This window comes from Bufo bufo, chromosome 1 (assembly GCF_905171765.1).
Source record: "Bufo bufo chromosome 1, aBufBuf1.1, whole genome shotgun sequence".
Lineage (NCBI taxonomy): Eukaryota > Metazoa > Chordata > Amphibia > Anura > Bufonidae > Bufo > Bufo bufo.
In genome coordinates this window covers 667377517-667401055 of record NC_053389.1, presented here as the reverse complement: position 1 = coordinate 667401055, position 23539 = coordinate 667377517, and the positions used below count along the sequence as shown (strand labels likewise).

At 43.0% G+C, this 23539-nt stretch overlaps 1 protein-coding gene across 3 annotated transcripts in view; it reads right to left on the bottom strand.

The window, feature by feature from the left end:
• LOC120985855 (high affinity cAMP-specific and IBMX-insensitive 3',5'-cyclic phosphodiesterase 8A-like) overlaps positions 1 to 23539 on the bottom strand; it is a 331567-nt gene that overhangs the window by 1032 nt on the left and 306996 nt on the right. For all 3 annotated transcript variants that reach the window (XM_040414049.1, XM_040414047.1, XM_040414048.1), the window contains exons 13-21: positions 21846 to 21916; positions 14811 to 14975; positions 9407 to 9455; positions 9172 to 9307; positions 6612 to 6810; positions 4296 to 4513; positions 2770 to 2902; positions 1461 to 1628; positions 1052 to 1181 (exon numbers count right to left, since the gene is read on the bottom strand). In XM_040414049.1, the coding sequence (XP_040269983.1) occupies positions 1052 to 1181; positions 1461 to 1628; positions 2770 to 2902; positions 4296 to 4513; positions 6612 to 6810; positions 9172 to 9307; positions 9407 to 9455; positions 14811 to 14975; positions 21846 to 21916 (1269 nt within the window). The remainder of the gene's footprint in view (positions 1 to 1051; positions 1182 to 1460; positions 1629 to 2769; positions 2903 to 4295; positions 4514 to 6611; positions 6811 to 9171; positions 9308 to 9406; positions 9456 to 14810; positions 14976 to 21845; positions 21917 to 23539) is intronic.

Genomic DNA, 23539 nt, shown 5'->3' with positions numbered 1-23539 from the left:
CTCAACAAGACAACCCCTTCTACTCCACTGATCAGATCCTTGCCATGGGTCTGGCAGGTAAAACGGCAACCAGCGGCAAGTTTCCCCTGCGGCAGAAATGTAGTATTACATGGTAAGGCTACATGCACACGACCGTTCTGTTTTTTGCGGTCTGCAAACCGCAGATCCGCAAAAAACGGAAGCCGTACGTGTGCCTTCCGCAATTTGCGGAACGGAACGGGCGGCCGTCAATATAAATGCCTATTCTTGTCTGCAAAGCGCGGACAAGAATAGGACATGTTATATTTTTTTAGCAGTGCCGCGGAACGGAGCCACGGATGCGGACAGCACACGGAGCGCTGTCCGCATCTTTTGCGGCCTCATTGAAGTAAATGGGTCCGCCGCCAAAACGGCGGCTCGGATGCGGACCCAAACAATGGCCGTGTGCATGAGGCCTAAGCATGTAATACACCTCTGTGCTGTCTGCCAGTAAAGGGAATTTTTGTTGGTGACTCTGCTCTGGCTGATGGGGCACCATTGAAACCCCCCTAATTATAGTATAATAAAAAAATATGTAATAGAGATGGGAGAATTGCTCAAAATTTGTTTCTGATCCAATTTGGCTGAATCGTCCATGCCATCCGATTCGGGTCCAAATAATTTTGAAAGTGCTCAAATTGCCTGGAAAAGTCACTCTGTCTCCCCCTCTCTCGGCTCTCCTTGATTCTCCATAATTGAACACAAAAATCAAGTTCGGAAGAATCTGAATTTTTAAAAAAAATGGTGCCATTCTAATAAACGTTGTGTTTCAATCCCTCACAATTTCAAGATCTCTGCCTGCTGTCAGTAAATGGAAATGTTTTAGTGCATAGACGTAGATGCTGAAAGCTTGAACATACGTTGTCCTGCCACAGCCAGTTTCAATATATCAGTGTAGGTAAGAGGAATTAAGCTGGATACCAGGACAGGAGAGAGGTTGATACACTGCTTTATACAGAATAAATAAATAAATATAAAATAAATAAATTAAAAAAAAACAGGAGAGGATAAACATTTAATAAGCAGATCTTACCATCCCATGCATCAAACATGTCGGTGATAAAATAATCCACAAATGAGATCTGAGATTTAGGAATACTGCACGTATTCCTGTCAAACACGGGCATTACCACAGGCAACCCCTGCCGCTTCTCTTCATCTGTCTAGAAAATTAAAAAAAATTAAAGAAAAAAAGTATGAAATTCCGATTTGAAAGGAATCATCCAATTTACATCAGAAATCACATATTTGCTAATATGGACACAAGAGTGCACTCACGAATAATGTTTGGGGAGAACAGACAGAACGACAAATCTGCTCCAAACGCTGATTGTTTCTGACGATCATCGTCTGTTCTCATCAATGGAAATCCAGCCAAACATTACCAGACATGCGTCAAGGACTCCATACAGTTCCAGACAAGACTACAAGTTCTAACGTACCTGTGCAAAATACTCTTCCGATATCCTGCCAGCCCACTCAATGCATTGCTCTAGTGCTCGGCATGGATTGGAGATGTCTGCACACTTGATAAGCATCCTCTTTATTAGTATTCGATTTTCTGGAGATGTCAGAATGTTTTTGACAGACTCATCATCACTGATGTTTCCCTACATAAATGGAAGGGGTCAGATTAAAAAAAAAACTAACTAGCATTACCATATGTAATAACTACATGGAGACTTCTTGAGGAGACACCTTCCCACTGCCAGGAGCCTGTAAAAATCTAGATCATTTAAGGTCCAACAAGAGAGTGGATCATGAGCTGATGTCATTTAGCAATAATAGGGTTCACTGATAGCTGTTAAAATACTGGACAAAAAATAGTGTAGCATGCTGTGCTATATTGTCTGGTAAAATGCCTGGCTCCTTGATGGAAACCTGATGGACCATCATAGTCAATTAGTCCATCAGAAACGATTCATGTCAGTCAAGCAACGGACCTGGCGCTTCTGTTATCTCATTGTTCTGCTCCTATAACGGAGCAGAACACTGGAAAGAAAAGCATCAATGTGAAAGGAAGCCGTGCAATGATATATAGCTCAAGTTTTTGAGAATTTGCTAACACTAGGTTCTGCCGAAATACTGGTAGCAGTCTACCGGAATTACAGTATTCTTCCACATAGTCGGACACTGCCGGATCCCCACTCACCATAATGGGATCAGTCGGGTTTCTGGCATAAATGCAGACTTTCTGCTAGAGAAATACCCCCGCATGCAGCAATTTCTTTTCCTGCAGAAATCCTAAAATCTTGCCAGACACCCAACTAATCCCATTATAGTGAATAGAGATCAGGCGAGGACTGGATATGGCGATTCCGGTTGACTGCTCCTCTGCCGGTACTACTGGAAGACCATGAGGCAGATGTGAGTGTAACCTACAAAATGTCAGAATACTGGAGATCTCTAGTACATCAAACATTTCATTTGCAGATACCACCAAATTTCAATGCATAGAACTTGAACTCGATGATGGGGCAGAAGGTAACACATCCATGGATGGTTGTCCCAAATATAACATACATTCAATGACTTTGCTTCTATACAGCATGGGCAAACTCCACACTTGTCAACTTAAAACACCAAAGCAAGAAGTAATGTATTCCATCATCCCAAGCTTCATTATCATAGCTGACTTTGCAGTGCTCTCCACTAGGCTACTTCTTGTAAAAACTCATTCAGGGCTGATGATAGATCAGCAACATCCATGGAATATTTTATAGGAAGGTAAAACGTCACAGCTCTGCTTACCCCATTCTCCTCTAGTGCAGCTAATGGCTTATTGATGCTGTTGACAAACTTGTTGACATGCTCAAAGTGCTTTGTCATTTCTGTTGCCAAAACCATGTCGATAATCGCTTGCCGCAAAGTGCGGTATTCATTTCTGTTTAGATAACACAACATAAAACAGGTAAATGTACATCTGTATACTAAATACATATTGCTAAAAATACATAGAGATCAAAGAACATTTGGCTATGGGCTCCTTGGTGCCCCCTTGGTCAGACAGCCTAAACGAATATATTCAGTTATTTCATTAGCAATTCCCTGAGATCTTTGCAAAGTCATGAAAATTAACCTTTCTATGTCTTTAGTGTATTGTATGTTACATAGTTGTTAAGGTTGGAAAAAGTCAAAAGTTCATATAGTCCAACCTGTAATTCTGCTAATAAAACATTTTGCAATTAGTTTTAATAAAAAGATTTAGCAGTTTTTTGTAGCCTGTATGCATTACAATACACTGCAAGCTGCTTGATTCCGGCCAGCCTCCTGAACACGTATCAAAGCTCAGATTTAATTTGAGCTGATTTTGTTTGATGTGAGTATAGATAAGCATTAAGAGGGGGATAGAGAGGGAATGGAGACCGAACTAAAGGGCCTTCTACACTGACCGAGAATCCACCAGAAAGAGTGTCCATAGGAAGGCTTGTTAGCAATTATCTGGCGATGTAAAGGTGCTGACGATTTCAGGCAGTCACCGAAATCGCTGTTTGCCGGCAGCAGATCGTGTTGCTGCTGCTGGTAAACAACAAGGCTGTATGGGGATGAGCAATGGCTTCCCATACTGTGGAGGAGATTGCTGCATGTAATTGCAGTGGTCTCCTTCACTGATGAGCAGGCGCTTGTCAGGAAGGGCGCTTCCTTAATGTCAACTGCCTGCAAAATTGGCCTGTGTAAAGGGGCCTGAACAGGCAGCCAACAGATTGAATGGAATTAAGCAGCATGCGGTGTATTGTAATAAATGAAGGCTGCAGAAATAAAACTGTTGAAAAATGCCAATTAAAACTAATTGCAGAAATGTTTTATATGTCATAATACAGATAATGCACTAAACAGGCAAAGGTGTCTATAACCTTTAAACATACTGGAGGAGATTTATCAAACCAGTGTAAAGAAAAACTTGCTTAGTTGCCCTTAGCAACCAATCAGATTTCACCTTTTATTTTCCAAAATGAAAGGTGAAATCTGATTGGTTGCTGTGGACAACTAAGCAAGTTTTCCTTTACACCAGTTTGGATAAAATGTACCCCATTATTTTATCTGCATTATAGAAAATGGATACCGATTGCCATATCGACCATGTGGGATCAAGCTAGGCTCAACTTAACTGAGCACTTGCTCTGCGCCCTTAGACATGGGAATGTCACCACTGCCAAAAATACATTAGAAGGCTGATATTTTATTTAAAATTAAAACAAACCAAAATGAAGGGATTCATCCATAATATAAAGGTAAGTTGCATGCTATCTATTCTGCATTGTTACTGGGGGTCTTACCTTTCCATGTTTTTGAATATATTGCACTTGTCATCTCTTGTCGTCAGCTGAAATGCCAGTGCAGCATGATGGCTTTCCAGCACTGCCGTATCATTGTATAGGATGGCCAGTTCACTCCCAGCATTGCACAGGAATGAATTTGTTCTTCCAGGGTGATCGACATCGTGAACCGTGGCCGCAATAAGAGCAGCAACCTCATCGATCTGGTCCAGGCTTTGCTAAATAGACATGTCACAGCATTAATATGGTATCTTATCTATAAGCAATAATGGACTCTGCATTTTGAAGAATAATTGAAGTCACCCAAGAATTCCCTGACCTCGGCCTCATCCGTTTACCACCTCTGTGACAGTATATAGTAAGGAGTACATTCTCCCATATAAATGATAATGTCAGACTGTAATAATCCAAACAGAACATTCCCACAATGTATACAGTGATCCCTCAAGATACAATGGCCGCAGGATACAATATTTTCAACATACAATGGTCTTTCCTGACCCATCGTAAGCTGAAACCAGACTCAACATGCAATGCCTCCGATCCCACCCATCAAGACCACTTCTCTGGTAAAACAGCTGGATTAGTTGCTAGTTATCAGCTATTCCCAACTGTTATATGTAAGGCTGGGTTCAGACCTGAGCATATTCGATATGCGCTTTTTTCAGGCGTTTTTAATGGGCGGAAACAAGCAAACGCCCATTTAGGCGTGTTCCCGCTGAAGTCTATGGGCGGGAACGCGCGACAATACGCCCCAAAGAAGCTCCTGTACTTCTTGAGGCATAGGGCGTTTTACAGCACGTTCGTACGCGCTGTAAAACGCTCAGGTGAGAACCATGCCCATAGGGAAACATTGGTTTTTGCCTGTTGAGCGTTTTACAGCGCGTAGGAACGCGCTGTAAAACGCTCAGGTCTGAACCCAGCCTTAGGACTTGTTATATCTGTCTTAGTTATCTGCTTATTTGTCTTAAATCTACATTTTCTTTTATCTTGAATGACATTTTGGGGCTTTGGAACCCATTACTCAAGTTACAATGGTTTCAACTTACAATGGTTATCCTGGAACCAATTAATATTGTATCTTGAGGGACTGCGTATACTGTTACTTGGCGGGGTTCCCTCTGCATGTTACACCTCTGCTGTTCTTTCCATCGGGTACACCGGGTGATCCTGTCATTCGTGCAGGCACATCAATGATTTCTGGGCAGCAGATCGTTTGGTCTAAACAGTGATCTGCTGCTCAGAAACCGTAGCGATCCCTCGTCCTCATACCGTGAAGGAGATCGCTACGTGTAAATGCAGTGGTCTCCTTCACTGAGCAAGCAGCCAACTGTCAGGAAGGAATGCTTCCTTCCCGACTATCGGCCACTGCATCGCCCGTCTAAACCCGCCTTAAGCGATTCTATCTGGGAAAAATATGGAAACGGACGGCAACCAGGTCAAATGGAGTCCAAAGATGATTCCTTTGGCATTTGTTTGCCTCACTGAAGTGAACATACCCATTGCTGTCCACATTTGAAAGCAGATTTCGGGTATTCAAATGTATACTCCAGCAGAGGGCTAAATACAGTGTGCACCCGGCCCAAGTTATTATTCCTAGATTTTTTACACTATACGCTCCACAGAGAACCTTTGTAAATCGGTGACATTACTTCTCTTGCACTGATCTCAAATTGCAGCCTTAATTATAATGCATTCCTGATTTGCAGGCTTTAATTGAAATGTCGCACTGCATTATAGGAGCTCCGCTAAACTGTCAGAGACGTTTGACAACAAACTTGTTGACAGTTTCCAGCACTAACCAGAAAAGGGATGAATGTAGCTTGACTAGGATACCGTCTTAGACAATTGTGTATGCTACAGGCCGATCATTTTCAGTATGTTTGGAGCAATCATGTTAAAGGGGTTCACTGGGAATGAGTTAAAATGGTCGCCAGCAACCTGTCCTAAAATGAGAGTAGGACTGGTGGTCTCCACTTGCAGAAATGTCTAGGATGGTGAGGGTCCGGGGCCTCATTACCCACTGTACTGCTCAACAATAGATGATAATGATGTGATCCTGCCTATTATAGGAAGACTCACCAATATGTAGTATATGCAAGTGCTAGAGTGTAGAGTGTAGTGAGACCTCACCCCCTAGACCCCCGAGAGTGTAGCGAGACCTCACCCCCGTAGGTGGAGGCAATCAGTCCTGCTAACAGTCTAGGACAGGTTGATGGCAGCCATTTTAAATTATTCCCAGAGAATACCTTTAATATCAGCAATACATTACAGAGGCATAAATTAGATGTCCAGCTATATCGGGCATGTCCTTACCTTCACCCTCTCTTTGCACAGGAAGTAAGCAGTGGCATGTAAGACGTCGGCAGAATGTGTTGAATTATGGTATGCATTGCCGGCGTGGTAGTTTGACTCAATGACATGCAGCCAGGACCTCAAAGTAACTTCTGAACAGTTTAGGAATGAACAAACCCCAAACCGAGCAAACAGTTTAAGGCCAAGGTAAACTAAAGGCCTGCATGGAAAGAGCAAAGTGATTCATTCAAAAGGGTGGAAAAATAGGATGCTACTTAAGATATGACATAATGTAGGAGAAAATCTGTATCTTATTGGTATACAGTGGACACAATTTATTACAAAATAAAACTTCAACAAGCTTCGGAAAGCAATACATACATATATATATACATATAGCTAAATTATTGGTGGACTTAAGGTGGTTCTCCGGTCCTCTTTCACACGGGCGTGTCCGGATGTGTCCCGGTGCATTGCGGCAAACCCGCGCGAGTAGGAACGCAATTGTAGTCAGTTTTGACTGCGATTGCGTTCCGATGTTCAGTTTTTATCGCGCGGGTGCAATGCGTTTTGCACGCGCGTGATAAAAAACCGACTGTAGTACCCAGACCCAAACTTCTTTACAGAAGTTCAGGTTTGGGTTAGTTGTAGTGTAGATTGTATTATTTCCCCTTATAACATGGTTATAAGGGAAAATAATAGCATTCTAAATACAGAATGCATAGTACAATAGGGCTGGAGGGGTTAAAAAAAAAAAAAAAAAAAAAAAAAAAAAAAAATTTAGCTCACCTTAATCCACTTGTTTGCGCAGCCGGCATCTCTTCTGTCTTGTTCTGTGAGCAATAGGACCTTTGATGACGTCACTGCGTTGATCATGTGATGAGCGTAGTGACATCATCAAAGGTCCTATTGCTCACAGATGAAGACAGAAGAGATGCCGGCTGCGCGAACAAGTGGATTAAGGGGAGTTAAAAAAAAAACATTTTTAACCCCTCCAGCCCTATTGTACTATGCATTCTGTATTCAGAATGCTATTATTTTCCCTTATAACCATGTTATAAGGGGAAATAATAATGATCGGGTCCCCATCCCAATCATCACCTAGCAACCGTGCGTGAAAAATCGCACCACATCCGCACTTGCTTGCAGATGCTTGCGATTTTCACGCAACCCCATTCATTTCTATGGGGCCTGCGTTACGTGAAAAACACACAAAGAGGAGCATGCTGCGATTTTCATGCAACGCACAAGTGATGCGTCAAAATCACTGCTCGTGTGCACAGCCCCATAGAAATGAATGGGTCAGGATTCAGTGCGGGTGCAATGCGTTCAACTCACGCATTGCATCCGCACGGAATACTCGCCCGTGTGAAAGGGGCCTTATACTGACGGCCTATCCTCAGGATGTGGAGGTCCAACATTGTGCACTCTACCAATCAGCTGTCCTGCGGTATCTCCGGCAATGGAACTACACAGCTCCATTTATGTTGTGTAGTTGGCAGAACTGGGCACTGCCACATTGCTCTCATTACTTCTGACCCAGGAGCTACTGATTGTGGGGTATTGATCCTCACCAATCAGATATTAATGGCTTATTCTGAAGCAATCAACATAAAAGAACCGGAAAAAAACTTTACGGTGGCCATATACGTTAGATGAATGTCGGCCAAAGCCGACAATCACTTAATGCATAAAGTGATATCCAGGCTCTCCCACATGGTAGATGTCAGGGGAAAGTAGAGGTGGGCATGTTAAATTTCAATGTGCCCAATTTTTAGTTCTCACTGGATATAAGCCAGCGCCAGAGGTGACAGGAAGCAGCTTGCTCCCCTCTCCCCATTGAGAACACGTGCACGATATAGCCAGCATGCATGTGTTTGGGGGCCAAGGAGGAATGGCAGTCAGCAGTTATCTAATGGTCAGCAATAGGCTCTGCTCATGTTCACTGTGTGGCTTCTACTTGCATGACCAACCCCACTGACTTATCACGAAATGTGCCACATCCAGTGCCATCTACGAAATCTGCAAAGGTCCAAAAAGGCATCGCTATGTTAATGGACTGGGGTCTTTTTTATTACTTAAATTCACATTTTCTAGCTTATATTTCTTTACTGTGATATGTCATAATCTCCTACCCCATTGCAGATGGAAAGCAAGCAGGACACTGCGCTTGGCCACGCCATGCTATACCTGCAAATTAGTTAGACTACATTGGGAGGATCTAATAACAAATCAATTCTTGCCCAAAGGGGGTGGTAGTTTACCGGAAAAACATGGCTGCTTTCTACTAGAAGCAGTGCCACTCTGTCCAGAGAATGTGTGGGGTGCTATAACTCAGCTGCAATACTGCTAGCAGTCTACTGAAAAGAGTGGCGCTGGTTCTAGTAGAATACAGATGCCTTCTAAGTGAGGCTCTCAACCATTACCATAAATGACATATACTCTAAGATCAACAGTGATCCAGAACATCAACCATCAAGTCCTGCGCTGCCAGATTAAAAGGAGTTTTATTGTATTCATAAATCCTGAGAATGTTTCATATGGGCGGCCATCAAAGCTAACATGGAAGCAGGAGCCTTACCTTTTATGAGTGGCAGCCTCTAATTCAAAGATATCAAATTCCCAGTCTTCTTCATTCTCCATTGCTTGAGCTATCCGAGGTGGGATGTCAGTAAGGGAGAGAGATGAGATCAAGTGCCCAGAAGACGGATGGACTTCTGCTTAGAGGAGATAACAGAAAAGCAATGGATATTAAGGTATACATCGACACAGCGCCATGACACAAAAGTGAAGACACCAAGAGGAGCGGAACTTACGTTTTGCTGAGAGGATATACTCGTTCCCTGAAAGTCTTCTTAAACCATCCTAAAACAGAATGAAAATGAAAGCTTAAACTTGGGTAACAATGATCCCAACATTTATGGCTGTGTAATATCTTTAGTTTTCTAATGCTGGAAAGTGTAATGTACAGCAGAAATATATGGTTATTAGTTACATTAATAGGGGTTGACTGGTCTAGAAAACACAGGTTCATGTACCCGAGTAGGGGATTCTGAGTTCTCATCTCTTGGCCATCTCTCACTCGGGAGGACCTGTCCTGCATTACATAGAAGAATCTCTCATTTGAGTTTGCAATTTGTAATTCTCTGTGGTAGTACTGTAGAAAAACCTGAAGATTTACTGCCGGGTGTCCCCACAGATTATAGCGGATTGCTGGAGGCCCTTTCTCATTAGCTTTTTGTTAAGGAACTCTTCTAACAAACAGGGATTGTCCAAAGTGAAGAACCCCTTTAGAGACTGAAGGGCTCGGCACCACAATCAAACTGCAATGAACACACATAGCACAGCAGTATCATTACACTTTTGCAATAAACTTCTATATCCTGTGCTGGAAAAAAATAATTAAACAGTTACAGAGCCTTGTGAATATTATTATCCGTTAGCTATCTTTACAGGGCTGTAACCATGAGGCACCATAAAAAAACTGAACTGGGATCCTGCTCCATCAGGGCATGAAAGGCTCATGATTATTTTGGTCCCCATTTCCTTGCTTTCTTTATCTCCCAGTGATCCTCACTTATTTCCCACTCCCGCTTTCCAACTTCCACAGTTATCACCACTAACTGTGGGCACCGGGGCCGGATTAAAGGGAGTGCACTGGGGGCTTAACCCCCCAGGTCTTCACTACTACAAAGAAAGCAGGGGATCCACCAGATCTTCAGGTTCAGACTGATCTCACTCCCTAACCTGCAGATGTCAGCGGAGGCAGACCTAAGACCCAAATAGGAGTGAGTGGCTGCTCACTCCTATCACTGTGCGGGGCCATAGTGCAGCAAAAGGAGGTCCTGCTGCTATTAAGTAAAAAGAGATGGGAGAAGTAGTACATCAGACCTCTCTACAATAAGAAGTGGCTGCATGAGTGACTCCCACATGCCTCTTATTTTTGGTGACTGACTGTAGGAGGGAGGTCAGGCTTCCCCTGAAGCTGCGTCTGTCTTAAGTACAGGCAGAAGCTTCGGTAAAATTTTGGTTTTCTATGTTCCCCTGTACTCCCCTCAAGAGTTCCTACCATCTACTGTCTCCCCTTACCCCCTGCCCCCAAGTAGAATCTTTCCTTTGGCCCCCTACTCCCAGTGCCCCGTTCTGTTTAGTCTAGACTATACACTGACTGACCACAGTATTTACACCAGACTATGTACTGACTGACTGCAGCGTTTACACCAGACTATGGACTGACTGCAGCGTTTACACCAGACTATGGACTGACTGCAGCGTTTACACCAGACTATGGACTGACTGCAGCGTTTACACCAGACTATGGACTGACTGACTGCAGCGTTTACACCAGACTATGGACTGACTGACTGCAGTGTTTACACCAGACTATGGACTAACTGACTGCAGTGTTTACACCAGACTATGGACTAACTGACTGCAGTGTTTACACCAGACTATGGACTAACTGACTGCAGTGTTTACACCAGACTATGGACTAACTGACTGCAGTGTTTACACCAGACTATGTACTGACTGACTGCAGTGTTTACATCAGACTATGTACTGACTGACGGCAGTGTTTACACCAGACTATGTACTGACTGACAGCAGTGTTTACACCAGACTATGTACTGACTGCAGTGTTTACACCAGACTATGGACTGACTGACAGCAGTGTTTACACCAGACTATGGACTGACTGACTGCAGTGTTTACACCAGACTATGAACTGACTGACTGACTGCAGTGTTTACACCAGACTATGGACTAACTGACTGCAGTGTTTACACCAGACTATGGACTAACTGACTGCAGTGTTTACACCAGACTATGGACTAACTGACTGCAGTGTTTACACCAGACTATGGACTAACTGACTGCAGTGTTTACACCAGACTATGGACTAACTGACTGCAGTGTTTACACCAGACTATGGACTAACTGACTGCAGTGTTTACACCAGACTATGGACTAACTGACTGCAGTGTTTACACCAGACTATGGACTAACTGACTGCAGTGTTTACACCAGACTATGTACTGACTGACTGCAGTGTTTACATCAGACTATGTACTGACTGACGGCAGTGTTTACACCAGACTATGTACTGACTGACAGCAGTGTTTACACCAGACTATGTACTGACTGCAGTGTTTACACCAGACTATGGACTGACTGACAGCAGTGTTTACACCAGACTATGGACTGACTGACTGCAGTGTTTACACCAGACTATGAACTGACTGACTGACTGCAGTGTTTACACCAGACTATGAACTGACTGACTGCAGTGTTTACACCAGATTCTGGACTGCCTGACTGCAGTGTTTAGTGTCCATTCACATGTCCGTAGTGAATAGCGGATCCACAAATTGCGGATCCGAAATACACCCGGCCGGCACCCCCATAGAAATGCCTATTCTTGTCCGCAATTGCGGACAGAATAGGACATGTTCTATTTTTTTCCGGAGCCGCGGACAGGAAGATCAGAGGCGTGCTCCGGAAATGCGGATGCAGACAGCCCACTGTGTGCTGTCCGCAGCCATTCCTGCCCCAGAGAATGAATGGGTCTGCACCCGTTCCGCAATTTGTGGAACGGATGCGGACCCATTATTACGGACGTGTGAATGGAGCCTAACACCAGACTATGGACTGACTATTCAGGTTTTCTGCACCAGCACAGGAACAGAAAACCTGCTATGTTGGATCCAGCATATACCAGACACTGCCGGCACCCGATGATTTCCATTGACTAATGGGGGTTCAGGTTTCCGGCATGGATACCAGCATTCTGCTGGACAAAATATCACTGCAGCTATATTTTCTCCTTTTTCTTTGCCGGAACCACCACTGCAGATATAGATCTAGTCTAATTCCAATAACATTATATTTGGGGACTGTAAGGCCCCTTTCACACGGGCGAGTATTCCGCGCGGATGCGATGCGGGAGGTGAACGCATTGCACCCACACTGAATACCGACCCATTCATTTCTATGGGGCTGTTCACATGAGCGGTGATTTTCACGCATCACTTGTGCGTTGCGTGAAAATCGCAGCATGCTCCTCTGTGCGTTTTTCACGTAACGCAGGCCCCATAGAAATGAATGGGGTTGCGTGAAAATCGCAAGCATCCACAAGCAAGTGCGGATGCGGTGCGATTTTCACGCACGGTTGCTAGGAGACGATCGGGATGGAGACCCGATCATTATTATTTTCCCTTATAACATGGTTATAAGGGAAAATAATAGCATTCTGAATACAGAATGCATAGTAAAACATCGCTGGAGGGGTTAAAAAAATAAATAAAAATTATTTAACTCACCTTAGTCCACTTGATCGCGTAGCCCGGCATCTCCTTCTGTCTTCATCTGATCTCTGTGCAGCAATAGGACCTGTGGTGATGTCACTCCGGTCATCACATGATCCATCACATGATCGTTTACCATGGTGATGGATTATGTGATGACTGGAATGACGTCACCAAAGGTCCTGTTGCTGCACAAAGATCAGATGAAGACAGAAGGAGATGCCGGGCTACGCGATCAAGTGGATTAAGGTGAGTTAAGTTATTTTTTTTAACCCCTCCAGCGATGTTTTACTATGCATTCTGTATTCAGAATGCTATTATTTTCCCTTATAACCATGTTATAAGGGAAAATAATACAATCTACAGAACACCGATCCCAAGCCTGAACTTCTGTCAAGAAGTTCGGGTTTGGGTACCAAACACGCGCGATTTTTCTCACGCGAGTGCAAAACGCATTACAATGTTTTGCACTCGTGCGGAAAAATCGCAGGTGTTCCCGTAACGCACCCGCACATTTTCCCGCAACGCCCGTCTGAAAGAGGCCTAAAGTATTCTTCAAAGATGCTCCAGTGGCAGAACATGGCTTTGAAGGTGGTTTCTGAGAGTATTTTTTTTTTTTACTATGACCTATTCTCTGGATAGGTCATCAGTATCTGATCGGTGGGGGTCCGACACCCGGGCCCCCTGCCGATCAGCTGTTTGAGAAGGCAAAGGCGCTTGCAGAAGCAACGTGGGCTTCTCCAGCTTTTTCTAGGCCATGTGATGTCACATTCTTCTGTCACATGGCCTAGGTACAGCTCAGCCCCATTGAAGTGAATGGGGCTGAGCGTGATCCCAAGCACAACCGCTATACAATCTAAGGCTACTTTCACACTTGCGTTCAGAGCGGGTCCGTCTGGTATCTGCACAGACGGATCCGCTCCTATAATGCAAACGCTTAGATCCGTTCAGAACGGATCCGTTTGCATTACCATGAACAAAAAAATAAATAATAATCCGTTGAGATCCGTTTGAAAATTGAGCCATACTGTGTCAACTTCAAACGGATCCGTCCCCATTGACTTACATTGTAAGTCTGGACGGATCCGTTTGCCTCCGCACGGCCAGGCGGACACCCGAACGCTGCAAGCAGCGTTCAGGTGTCCGTCTGCTGAGCGGAGGACAAACGCTGCCAGACTGATGCATTCTGAGCGGATCCGCCTCCACTCAGAATGCATTAGGACTGGACGGATCCATTCGGGGCCGCTTGTGAGAGCCTTCAAACGGAGCTCACAAGCGGAGCCCCGAACGCTAGTGTGAAAGTAGCCTAAGGTGCTTGGTGAGCACCAGTACCTTTTCAAACAGCTGACCCCCACCGTTCAGATACTGATGACTTTTGATGACTGTATTGACGATAGGACATCAATAAAAAAAAAAAACTCTAGGAAAACCTCTTTAATACTGTTCCAAATAACAATGGAAGGACAGACACTGTAGAAGACAATAATGTAGGCAGAAAATCTTCAATGCCTACTGTGGTCTCACTTTTCTTTTGATAATAGGTACGGTTTCTCAGACAATTTTTCCGTGCGCACAACATAAATTTTATCCGTGGAATAAACAGGCTGCCACAGGCAGAGGATGTGGGAAAGACTTTCTCCATACACTTCCTGAATGCTGGCAGTGACATGCAGACAGCATGACTGCCAACCTGTTAATCCATAGCAGACTTACATACATATCTGGAACAGTGTGCAATGTCAATACTTGTAATCTGACAGAACAGCAGCATAACAAGATTTTCCTGATCTGAACACAGTGAAAATCAAATCAAATATTTACTCTTGTTGACTGAAGATCTTAACACAGTTTACAATAATGCATTTACTAGTTTTTACTGGAATGTAAAATATATGTAGTGAAACTGTTGACTTACAGTCATCAAACCTCCAACCAAATCACTGGTGTGAGGATCCTCATCTTTGGTTCCGAGCTGCGGAGAATACAATTCTGTAGTTCTTAAGATCTCCAGAACTCGGTCCAGAGCTTCTGCTACTGGCATAGGGCTGTTTTCTTGTGCAGCATTGATGATGTTTATTACCTGGGTAAAAAACAAACAAGTGAGATAATATAATTTTTAATATTCAGTCATGCTTCAAAAGTTAAAAACGTAGGGGGTCATTTATTAAGACAGGCGTTCTAGACGCCGGTCTTAATAAAGCCCTATAAACTGTCGGTGGATTGACAAAGTTATGAAGAGGCGCAGGTCTCTTCTTAACTTCGGCGGATCCTCCGCCACTTCTAAATGTAAGGCAGCATCCTAGCTGTCTTACATTTAGACATCTTTCTACTCCTGAGACAGGCGTAGAAAATGTTAAATAAGACGGGCATGCCGGCCCGTCCAGTTCCCCGACATGCCCACTTATTTAGACCTGGCATGATCAAACAGTCAAAATTATCTGTAAATGTAAATTTGTTAAAAGTACATTCCTCAACATTGAAATTGTAACACCGGGAAGAATAAGCCATAAGGTTATACAAATCCAGGGAGTAGCAGGAGTAGCTAAGATTGGCAGATGACATAATTTTCAAGCACCTAGCTCTAATCTATGGCATGTGGGAGGGGCATAAACACCACACTGAAAGCAAAGTTTTTTAGCCATAGGAAACCTCAGAAATTAGAACAAGCCATGCGGGATGATTGCATGATGCTTCCTGTTCATTCAGGTGGCAATCATCTCCACTTGTCCCAAGCTGGGAGGGACAGAATTCTTGAATTCAGATAACTTTGTTTATCACTCCAGCAGATCGCTAAACACCTAGGCCTAGATGTCAGCACTGTTCAACGTTGCATGTCCTGGTGGTAGGGAGAACAACAATGAACTGGAATGAAAACAAGAGTTGCACAGAGGTGAACATCTATACGGATGGATCATATGATTAGAAGAATAGCGCATAATGATCTGTTTTGTACTTCTAGTTAAATCGGACGTCACAACCCAAACCTAGGGTGGCAAACAGTGTCTACATAAACCATTAGAAGGTGTTTGCACAACAATGGACTATAAGCGAGAAGTCCAGCTACAGGTGTTCCACTGACTTCACACCGCAGCTCTCAAGTAGCACAGCAATGGAGGATGGAGTAGAGTTGAGTTCTATAATCTTCAGTGATGAGTCCCACTTTTGTCTCAGATGCAACGATCGCTAGACATTGGTCTGGAGACCACGTGGGCAACGCCATGAAGAGGCCTTCATAAGGGAACGTTATAATGTGTAGTAGCTGGACTTTTATTGCCTTCATTTCAGGTACAGTAACAGCTTGGCATTACATTGATTTAATTGTGGAACCAGTAGTACGTCCATTTCTCTAAAGTGACCAAGGAGCCGTTTTTTAGCAGGGCAATTCCAGGCTGCATTTTGCTTGTGCTCTTGTGAGCAGCCTGCATGGCCTAAACAGGCTACCATGGCCTGCAGCATCTCCAGACTTGTCTCCCATCGAGCATATCTGGGATCTCATTGGTTGGTAATTGCAAAGGGAGCTGCCAGCAGCAGATCTTGATGATTTGCATGCCCAAGTGCATACAGCGGGGTTAGAACATTCCTCAGACAGCCATTAATAACCTCCTTGATAGCATGCCAAGGCGTGTAACTATTTCTGCGCATGGTGCTCATATCTCAATTTATTCTTTATGGAGATGTTTTGAAGATTTTGTTTCCATTTGCATGTCTATTGAACATGTAATCTCCATAACTCCACGACTTTTCCTTCTCGGTTGCAAATTCAGAGTTGAGTACTGTATTATGTAGAAGGGAGAATTTTTTTTTTCTTTTCTGGGAGTACCTCTTTGAATGCGCTAGTCTTATTTCTGCCATGTAAATGGTAAGATCAGATGGAATATATTATTCAAACTTACCAAGACATTTCAATTAAACACATATTATAAGGACACATTGTTAAACAAGCCTGAGGGGGGGTAAACTATGAAGTCACAAGGGATTCCGTGGAGTCCATGGGCATGCCGTTGTCTGAATGCTAGATGTAGAATGCTGGAATTAATGGAATACATTCAGAGAAGGTCAGGTTCAAATCCAGTGCCTCCGGCATATGTCCTATAAGCCCATGCTTTTATCTTGTACAATGCTTTAGATGGATTACCAGGGAAAATGTACTTTTTACAGGCAGACACGCAAACTATTTAACCAAACATGACTAAATATGACAAACACAGCGGAAAAGATCTCATATAAAAATGATTCTAGGCGACGTACTCACAAATTAATGTTCATGGTCTGGAAGGAATGATTTCCTCTCTGAGCAGGTCTAATAAAACATAGTAGTGGGATCAGGCAACGGGGTGGAGGTCAGACCACGCATGGTCTTACAGACATTGTTGCTACCAGCGGCTGTTTAGAAATCAGACAGAAGTTTCTATTCTGTGAGCCTGTGCACTACTGTGTGGATGAACTCTTGTTGCTCTGAGATATTACCGTATAGTCACATAAAAAGTGCCTTTGTATTTTCAGTTCCACTGCTAATCTTTGTCTATGGAGATTGAATGGCTGTGTGTCTGATTACATGGACTTGTTATCACTGTGTATGGCTGAAATGGTTAAACCTACTACTAAGGCTGCCCATACACAATGCAGGCCTGGCTGCAGGATACAAATATGGCTTTGTTAACAGGTGAAGCATGTCATGTAAAGGGCATCTGTCAGCAGATTTGTACCTATGACACTGGCTGACCTGTTATATGTGCACTTGGCAGCTGAAGGCATCTGTGTTGGTCCCATGTTCATATATGCCCGCATTGCTGAGAAAAATTATGTTTTAATATATGCAAATGAGCTTCTACGAGCAACGGGGGCATTGTCATTACACCTAGAGGCTCTGCTCTCTCTGCAGCTGCTGTACCCCCTGCACTTTGATGGACAGAGTCGGGCACAATTATGTTTTCACTGCTTGGCCCTGTCATAGTGCAGAGGACGCCTCAGTTATAGAGAGAGCTGAGCCTCTAACGGTAACGCCCCCGTTGCTCCTAGAGGCTCATTTGCATATAATAAAACATCATTTTTCTCAGCAATGCGGGCACAACATGGGACCAACACAGATGCACATGCAACAAATCAGCTGACCAATGCCCTTTAAATCTGTGCATTTCACCTGTGACAACTGCATAGGCAATTCCCACACTGATTTAACATGATTGACTTGTAAAAATTGCAGACATTTTTTTTATGTGTGTTTAAAGAGCAACACAAAAGCAAGGTGTAATCCCGCCCTTAGGGTATGTCATACACAGCAATTTCCTATTATATACCAATTATCACAATTCATGTCCCTCTATTTATCCTGGAATAACAGGTTTTAAGACATTAGCCAATTCTGTTTTTGCATTTCCCTAATAATGTGTACGTTCACCAAACGTGAAATATGGGACCTGGGAAGACAGATTCTCTATAGAAATGTAACTTTTTGACCATGTAGCTGTCTGCCTGCACTTGTATAAAGTCATTCACTTTCTGCAAATACAGGATTACATGGCAATCTGCCCCATTCTGCACCACAAGGGACACTTTCCTTGCACTCCGTATTCCAGCCTCTGCACAATGCTGCTATAAATCTCCAACCACCAGGGGGCATGGCATGGACATTTCTTTTACAAGGTTTTGAGTCACTTTGAAGTGTGTTCATTCATTGCCAGAGAGTGAAGAAATATGAAATAAACATCACAAATACAAATTCTGTAGGAACCAAAACGTAACAGAATGTGTTTCCTCCGCCATGTGGAAATGATTGACACATCAATTTCATGCGATATAAAAACAGTGATGTTTTTAATGGTTTTCTGTGCTAAAAACATACAAAAAGGTTACAGAACAAAATTCATCCTAACATTTTATCTTAACCCCTTAGTGACCAGCCTGTTTTAGGCCTTAATGACCAAGTGATTTTTATCATCGATGCCTTCCAAGGGCTATAACGGTTTTAGTTTTCTGTTGATGTTGCCGTATGAGGGCTTGTTTTGTTTTTAACTTTTATTAACTCTTTTATTGTTATAAATTTTGCAGTGTTCAATTTTCTGCGTAAGTAACACGATCACTTTATTCTCTGGGTCAGTAGGTTTACAGTGATACCAAATATATCTTTTTAATGTTTTACTACTTTTGCACAATAAAAAACAAAAGCAAATGTTTTTGCATCATGCATCCCAAGACCCATAACATTTTTAATTTTCTTTCTACTGAGCTGAGTGAGGGCTTGATTATTGCGGGGTGACCGGTAGTTTTCATTGGTATCATTTTGGGGTACAGAACACTTTTGTATAGCTTTTTAATTCGGTTTTGTGGCTGGAAATTAGGCAAAAAAACCCGCAATTCTGGCTGTTTTTTCTTTTTTATGACATTCACTGTATGGGATAAATGACATTACAGATGTGTTGATAGCAAATAGAGGTGGAGATTTTATTGTTGCAATTTTTTTCTTTGAAAAGCTTTTTTTTCCAATGGAAAATTGTGTATTTTTTTAACTTAGAGAGTTTTTTCTATTTACTAAAACTTTTAAAAGTTTTTTTTTAACCATTTACTACCCCACACAATGGGACAGTAACAGGCGATCTTTTGATTGCTTCTATAAGCGTACAGTGCATAATACTGACAGTCACCATCAGGGTGCGCCAGAGAGGTGCAGCCTGATGAGAGACACTGCAGGCAGGCCTGGGCAGACATCGGCACCCCGCAATCTCATTCGTGGGGTGCTGATGAGAGACAGAGTGGTTAAATGGCCCGGATCGGTGCTTCTGCCAATTGGGGCAGTTAAAGCTGAAGCCCAGCTCTCATGTGAGATCCGAGCCCCCGCACTGTGCTGCATGGAAGACCTGTGCAGGGCTTAGACTGGGCCGTTGTCAAAAGGTGGTTGCCCAGCCTAAGGCTCCTTAGTGACTGCCTTAAAAAGCCTAAAAAAGCCTCAGGGAACAAACAGAACACTTACCTGGTGCCCTCCTTTTCATCTTTTCAGCTGCAGATCTACCAAATTTAGTTCTCCTCTTCTACCAACCAAGATGGTCAAATTGCTTCTAGGACTACTGGATGCATACTGTGAATTAGATAGTCCATGACACTTCCTGCAGCCCTCATATTAGATATCACTGGTCATATGAGTAGTGCTGGCAAATCTAAGAGCAGGGCTTATAAGCAGAAAGTTTCTTGGACTGTGCACATCAGGTAGCCTGAGAAGCGGTGCAGCCATCTTGGATCATAGAATAGGAGCCCTGGAAAAGGAGGACAACAAGCTTCCTGTTCATTCCCCATTCTTGAACAGAAGGGTCACTTTAAAGGGAACCTGTCACGGGGATTTTGTGTATAGAGCTGAGGACATGGGTTGCTAGATGGCCGCTAGCACATCCGCAATACACAGTCCCCATAGCTCTGTGTGCTTTTATTGTGTAATAAAACGATTTGATGCAAATTAACCTGAGATGAGTCCTGTCCTTGACTGATCTCACGTACAGGACTCATCTTAGGTAATTTGCATATGTATCAAATCCTTTTTTTTTTTTTTACACAATAAAAGCACACAAAATTCCAGTGACCGGTTCCCTTTAAATCCTGGTATCAAAGCTAATCATGCCCATGCCTGATAGTATTGGACATACCTGTCTTCTCAATGAGGAGAGGTGAATAACGCTGGCCATAAAATACAGATTTTGGGTAGTCAATAAGGCTGATTTAAACCCCTTTCTGCAGTTCTTTGGCACCTTTTTATGAGAAGAACAAGTGCAATGGAGGGAGACATAGCTGTTAAAAATTTGATCTCCCATGTTGGAGTTTTTTGGTCATTGTTGGGTGCTGCAGTTGAAAATTCGTTGGAGCCAAGCCACAGATCTGCATCCTCTTAATGAAATCCAAGACCAGGCCACAGATCACGGCAGCGGTCAATCAGTGATTTGCTTTAACTTATAGCTTTATCATCCAAAATGATAACCTTCACAGACCAACCATGAACAAGTTGTTCAAAAATTGGTGATTTAAATCCCTAATATGGTCAGCTTAAGCCAATGCTAGACACCTCTGGTGGTAGCTTGTCTCCCATGAGAACATCTCACATCTACAAACATTATATGGTCGGACTGTGTTATTGCAAAGCAAATGCAGGCCGATACCTGTGGATGCTATATACAGATCTCTGTACTCTTGTAAAGACAAAAAGATATATCACCTATATTCATCGCAAAAAGTAGACGTGTGTACTAACATATTCTGCAAGCATTTGCATTCTAAGAGAGGCATCATAGTGGTCGTCACACTCAAAGATAACCAAGTTCTTGCATGTGTGTTCATGGTTTGTTCTTGGAGGGGTCCAGGCTATCCAGTAAGGACATTGTAGGTTGATTTTATTGTTAAGAAATGGAAACACTCTTGGCTCCTATCAAAATATGTATAAATCCTTTAAAAATGTGACGGCCCTAGAACAGTTCAAATGACTGGCAGGAAAAGTTTTTCCTTTCTCATACATTATACATAGGAGTTTGACAAGAAAATATGCTCTTCAGGTCAGGTGCGGGCTGACATATGGCTGGGGGCTGACATGAGGGCTGATAGATGGCTGACATGAGGGCTGATAGATGGCTGAAGGTTGGGGGGTTGATCTGAGGCATTGGGAGTCTGATCTGAGGTCTGATTGGGGCTGTAAGCTGAGGTCTGATTAACATTAGGGGTCTGATTGCTGGTCTGACCTGAGGTGTAATGGAAAATATTTTTTCTCATTGTCCTACTCTAAAACCTAGGTGCATCTTATGGGCCGGTGCGTCTTATAGGGCGAAAATACGGTAAATTACATGTTCACACGGTGTAGCATGACACAACCCCCCGATGAATAATAACTTAGGAAGTATGCTTTGCAGGGAGGATATTTCTTAGGATCTCAGTCCATATCGAGAGGTAATTAGTCATAAATGATTTAGGAACACTGTACCTTTGTAATAGGGGCTTCAATAGTCATTGAATGTATTCTGGCCATTGAAGAATGCCGCCTTTGTGAACTACCTGCAAGAAAAGTAGAAAGGTTGAACGTTATCTCAGTGATTTCATCGGTGTAAAGGTGCCCACACACCTTCAGTAGCTGTCAATCGATCATGTATCTCTCTCATCTTACCCATACTTTACACGTTTTGTACTGCCAAGCGTGTATGTGTTTTCAGTGGTGACAAAGGACAAAGCTGCTGGCAGATACCACTGGCGGCAACTTATTGCCCGGTAGAACAAAAGAATTGGGTGAAAAAATTCAGCTTGTCGATCCTTCTCTCTCCTGACATGACCGGTTGGGAGAGGGTCTGGAGTTCCCCATACACATTAGGATGTTCGCCCATCCTGCTGAAAATGGCGGGTTGGACTGACAATACACTAGTGTGTACGGGGTCTTTACTTCAGGAAATAAACAAATCTAACACCCACCACATACAGAACGGTGGAATGAAAATAACTTTCTGGAAAAAAAGCACCTCCTTAGGCCAGAAACACATGAGGGAGTTCAAGGCGAGACTTGCAGCGGATGTCGGTGAGAGGTCCCGTTCTGAACTCTGCTCCTCTGATAGGATCGCACAGCGTAATAATGATTTATAATGCTGTGTGTCCCTGCAAGTCCGGTATTGTATTACATTTACAGCATTATATCACTGTAATTCAATAGATTCCAGGACTCACAGGGACAAACAGCGTTATAAATCATTATAAACACTGTGCGAGCCTCATGTCTGTCTGGCCTGATAGGCCATTTTCTATGCCCCTCATCAGAAATGTCTTTATTTTTTGCATGCATTACTGAGGGGACTCAATTGTGGGATATACCAGTCTAATTAAGAATTGTATTACCATGTCAATGATAGAAAATTTGATTCATTTTTAAAGCACCCAATGCATATGTGTTTTTTTTATATCTAGATAGCTACACTTTGTTGAGTCAGGGTATCCATTACTTTTCATGACAAAAATAGACATTTTTGTTATCAAAATGACAGAAACCTTAATGGACTCCATTAAAAATTAAAAGGGGGATTATTGGTCAATGTTCGAATCTGTCCAAATGACTAGCACAGTGTCACGGCTTCTAATATAGGAAGCCATTATACCAGCCCATGGACTATGGAATTTTTTTTTATTGACTTGGAAGTCTATGGGAAATATTAAAGGGGTTGTCTTCTCACTTCAGCAAATGGCATTTATCATGGAGAGAAGGTTAATACAAGGCACATACTAATGTATTGTGATTGTCCACATTGCCTCCTTTGCTGGCTGGATTCATTTTTCCATCATATTATACTCTGCTGGTATCCAGGGGTTACGACCACCCTGCCATCCAGCAGTGGTGAACGTGCTTGCACATTACAGGAAAAGGCACCAGCCTCACTGGTAGCAGAGATTGTGGAAGTCTGCATAGGCACGCATGCGCAGCATCTCCCATTCTGGCCACCTCATATCTGAGCAACCCCTGGATATGAGCAGTGTATAATGCAATTGAAGAGTAAAACAAGCCAGCAAAGGAAGCAATATGGACAATCACAATACATTAGTAAGTGCCTACATGATAAATGCCACTTGCTGAAGTGACACAACCCCTTTAAATGCAGGACAAACAGGTGTTATTTTGTAGTGCTGCATTTTTTCCACTCA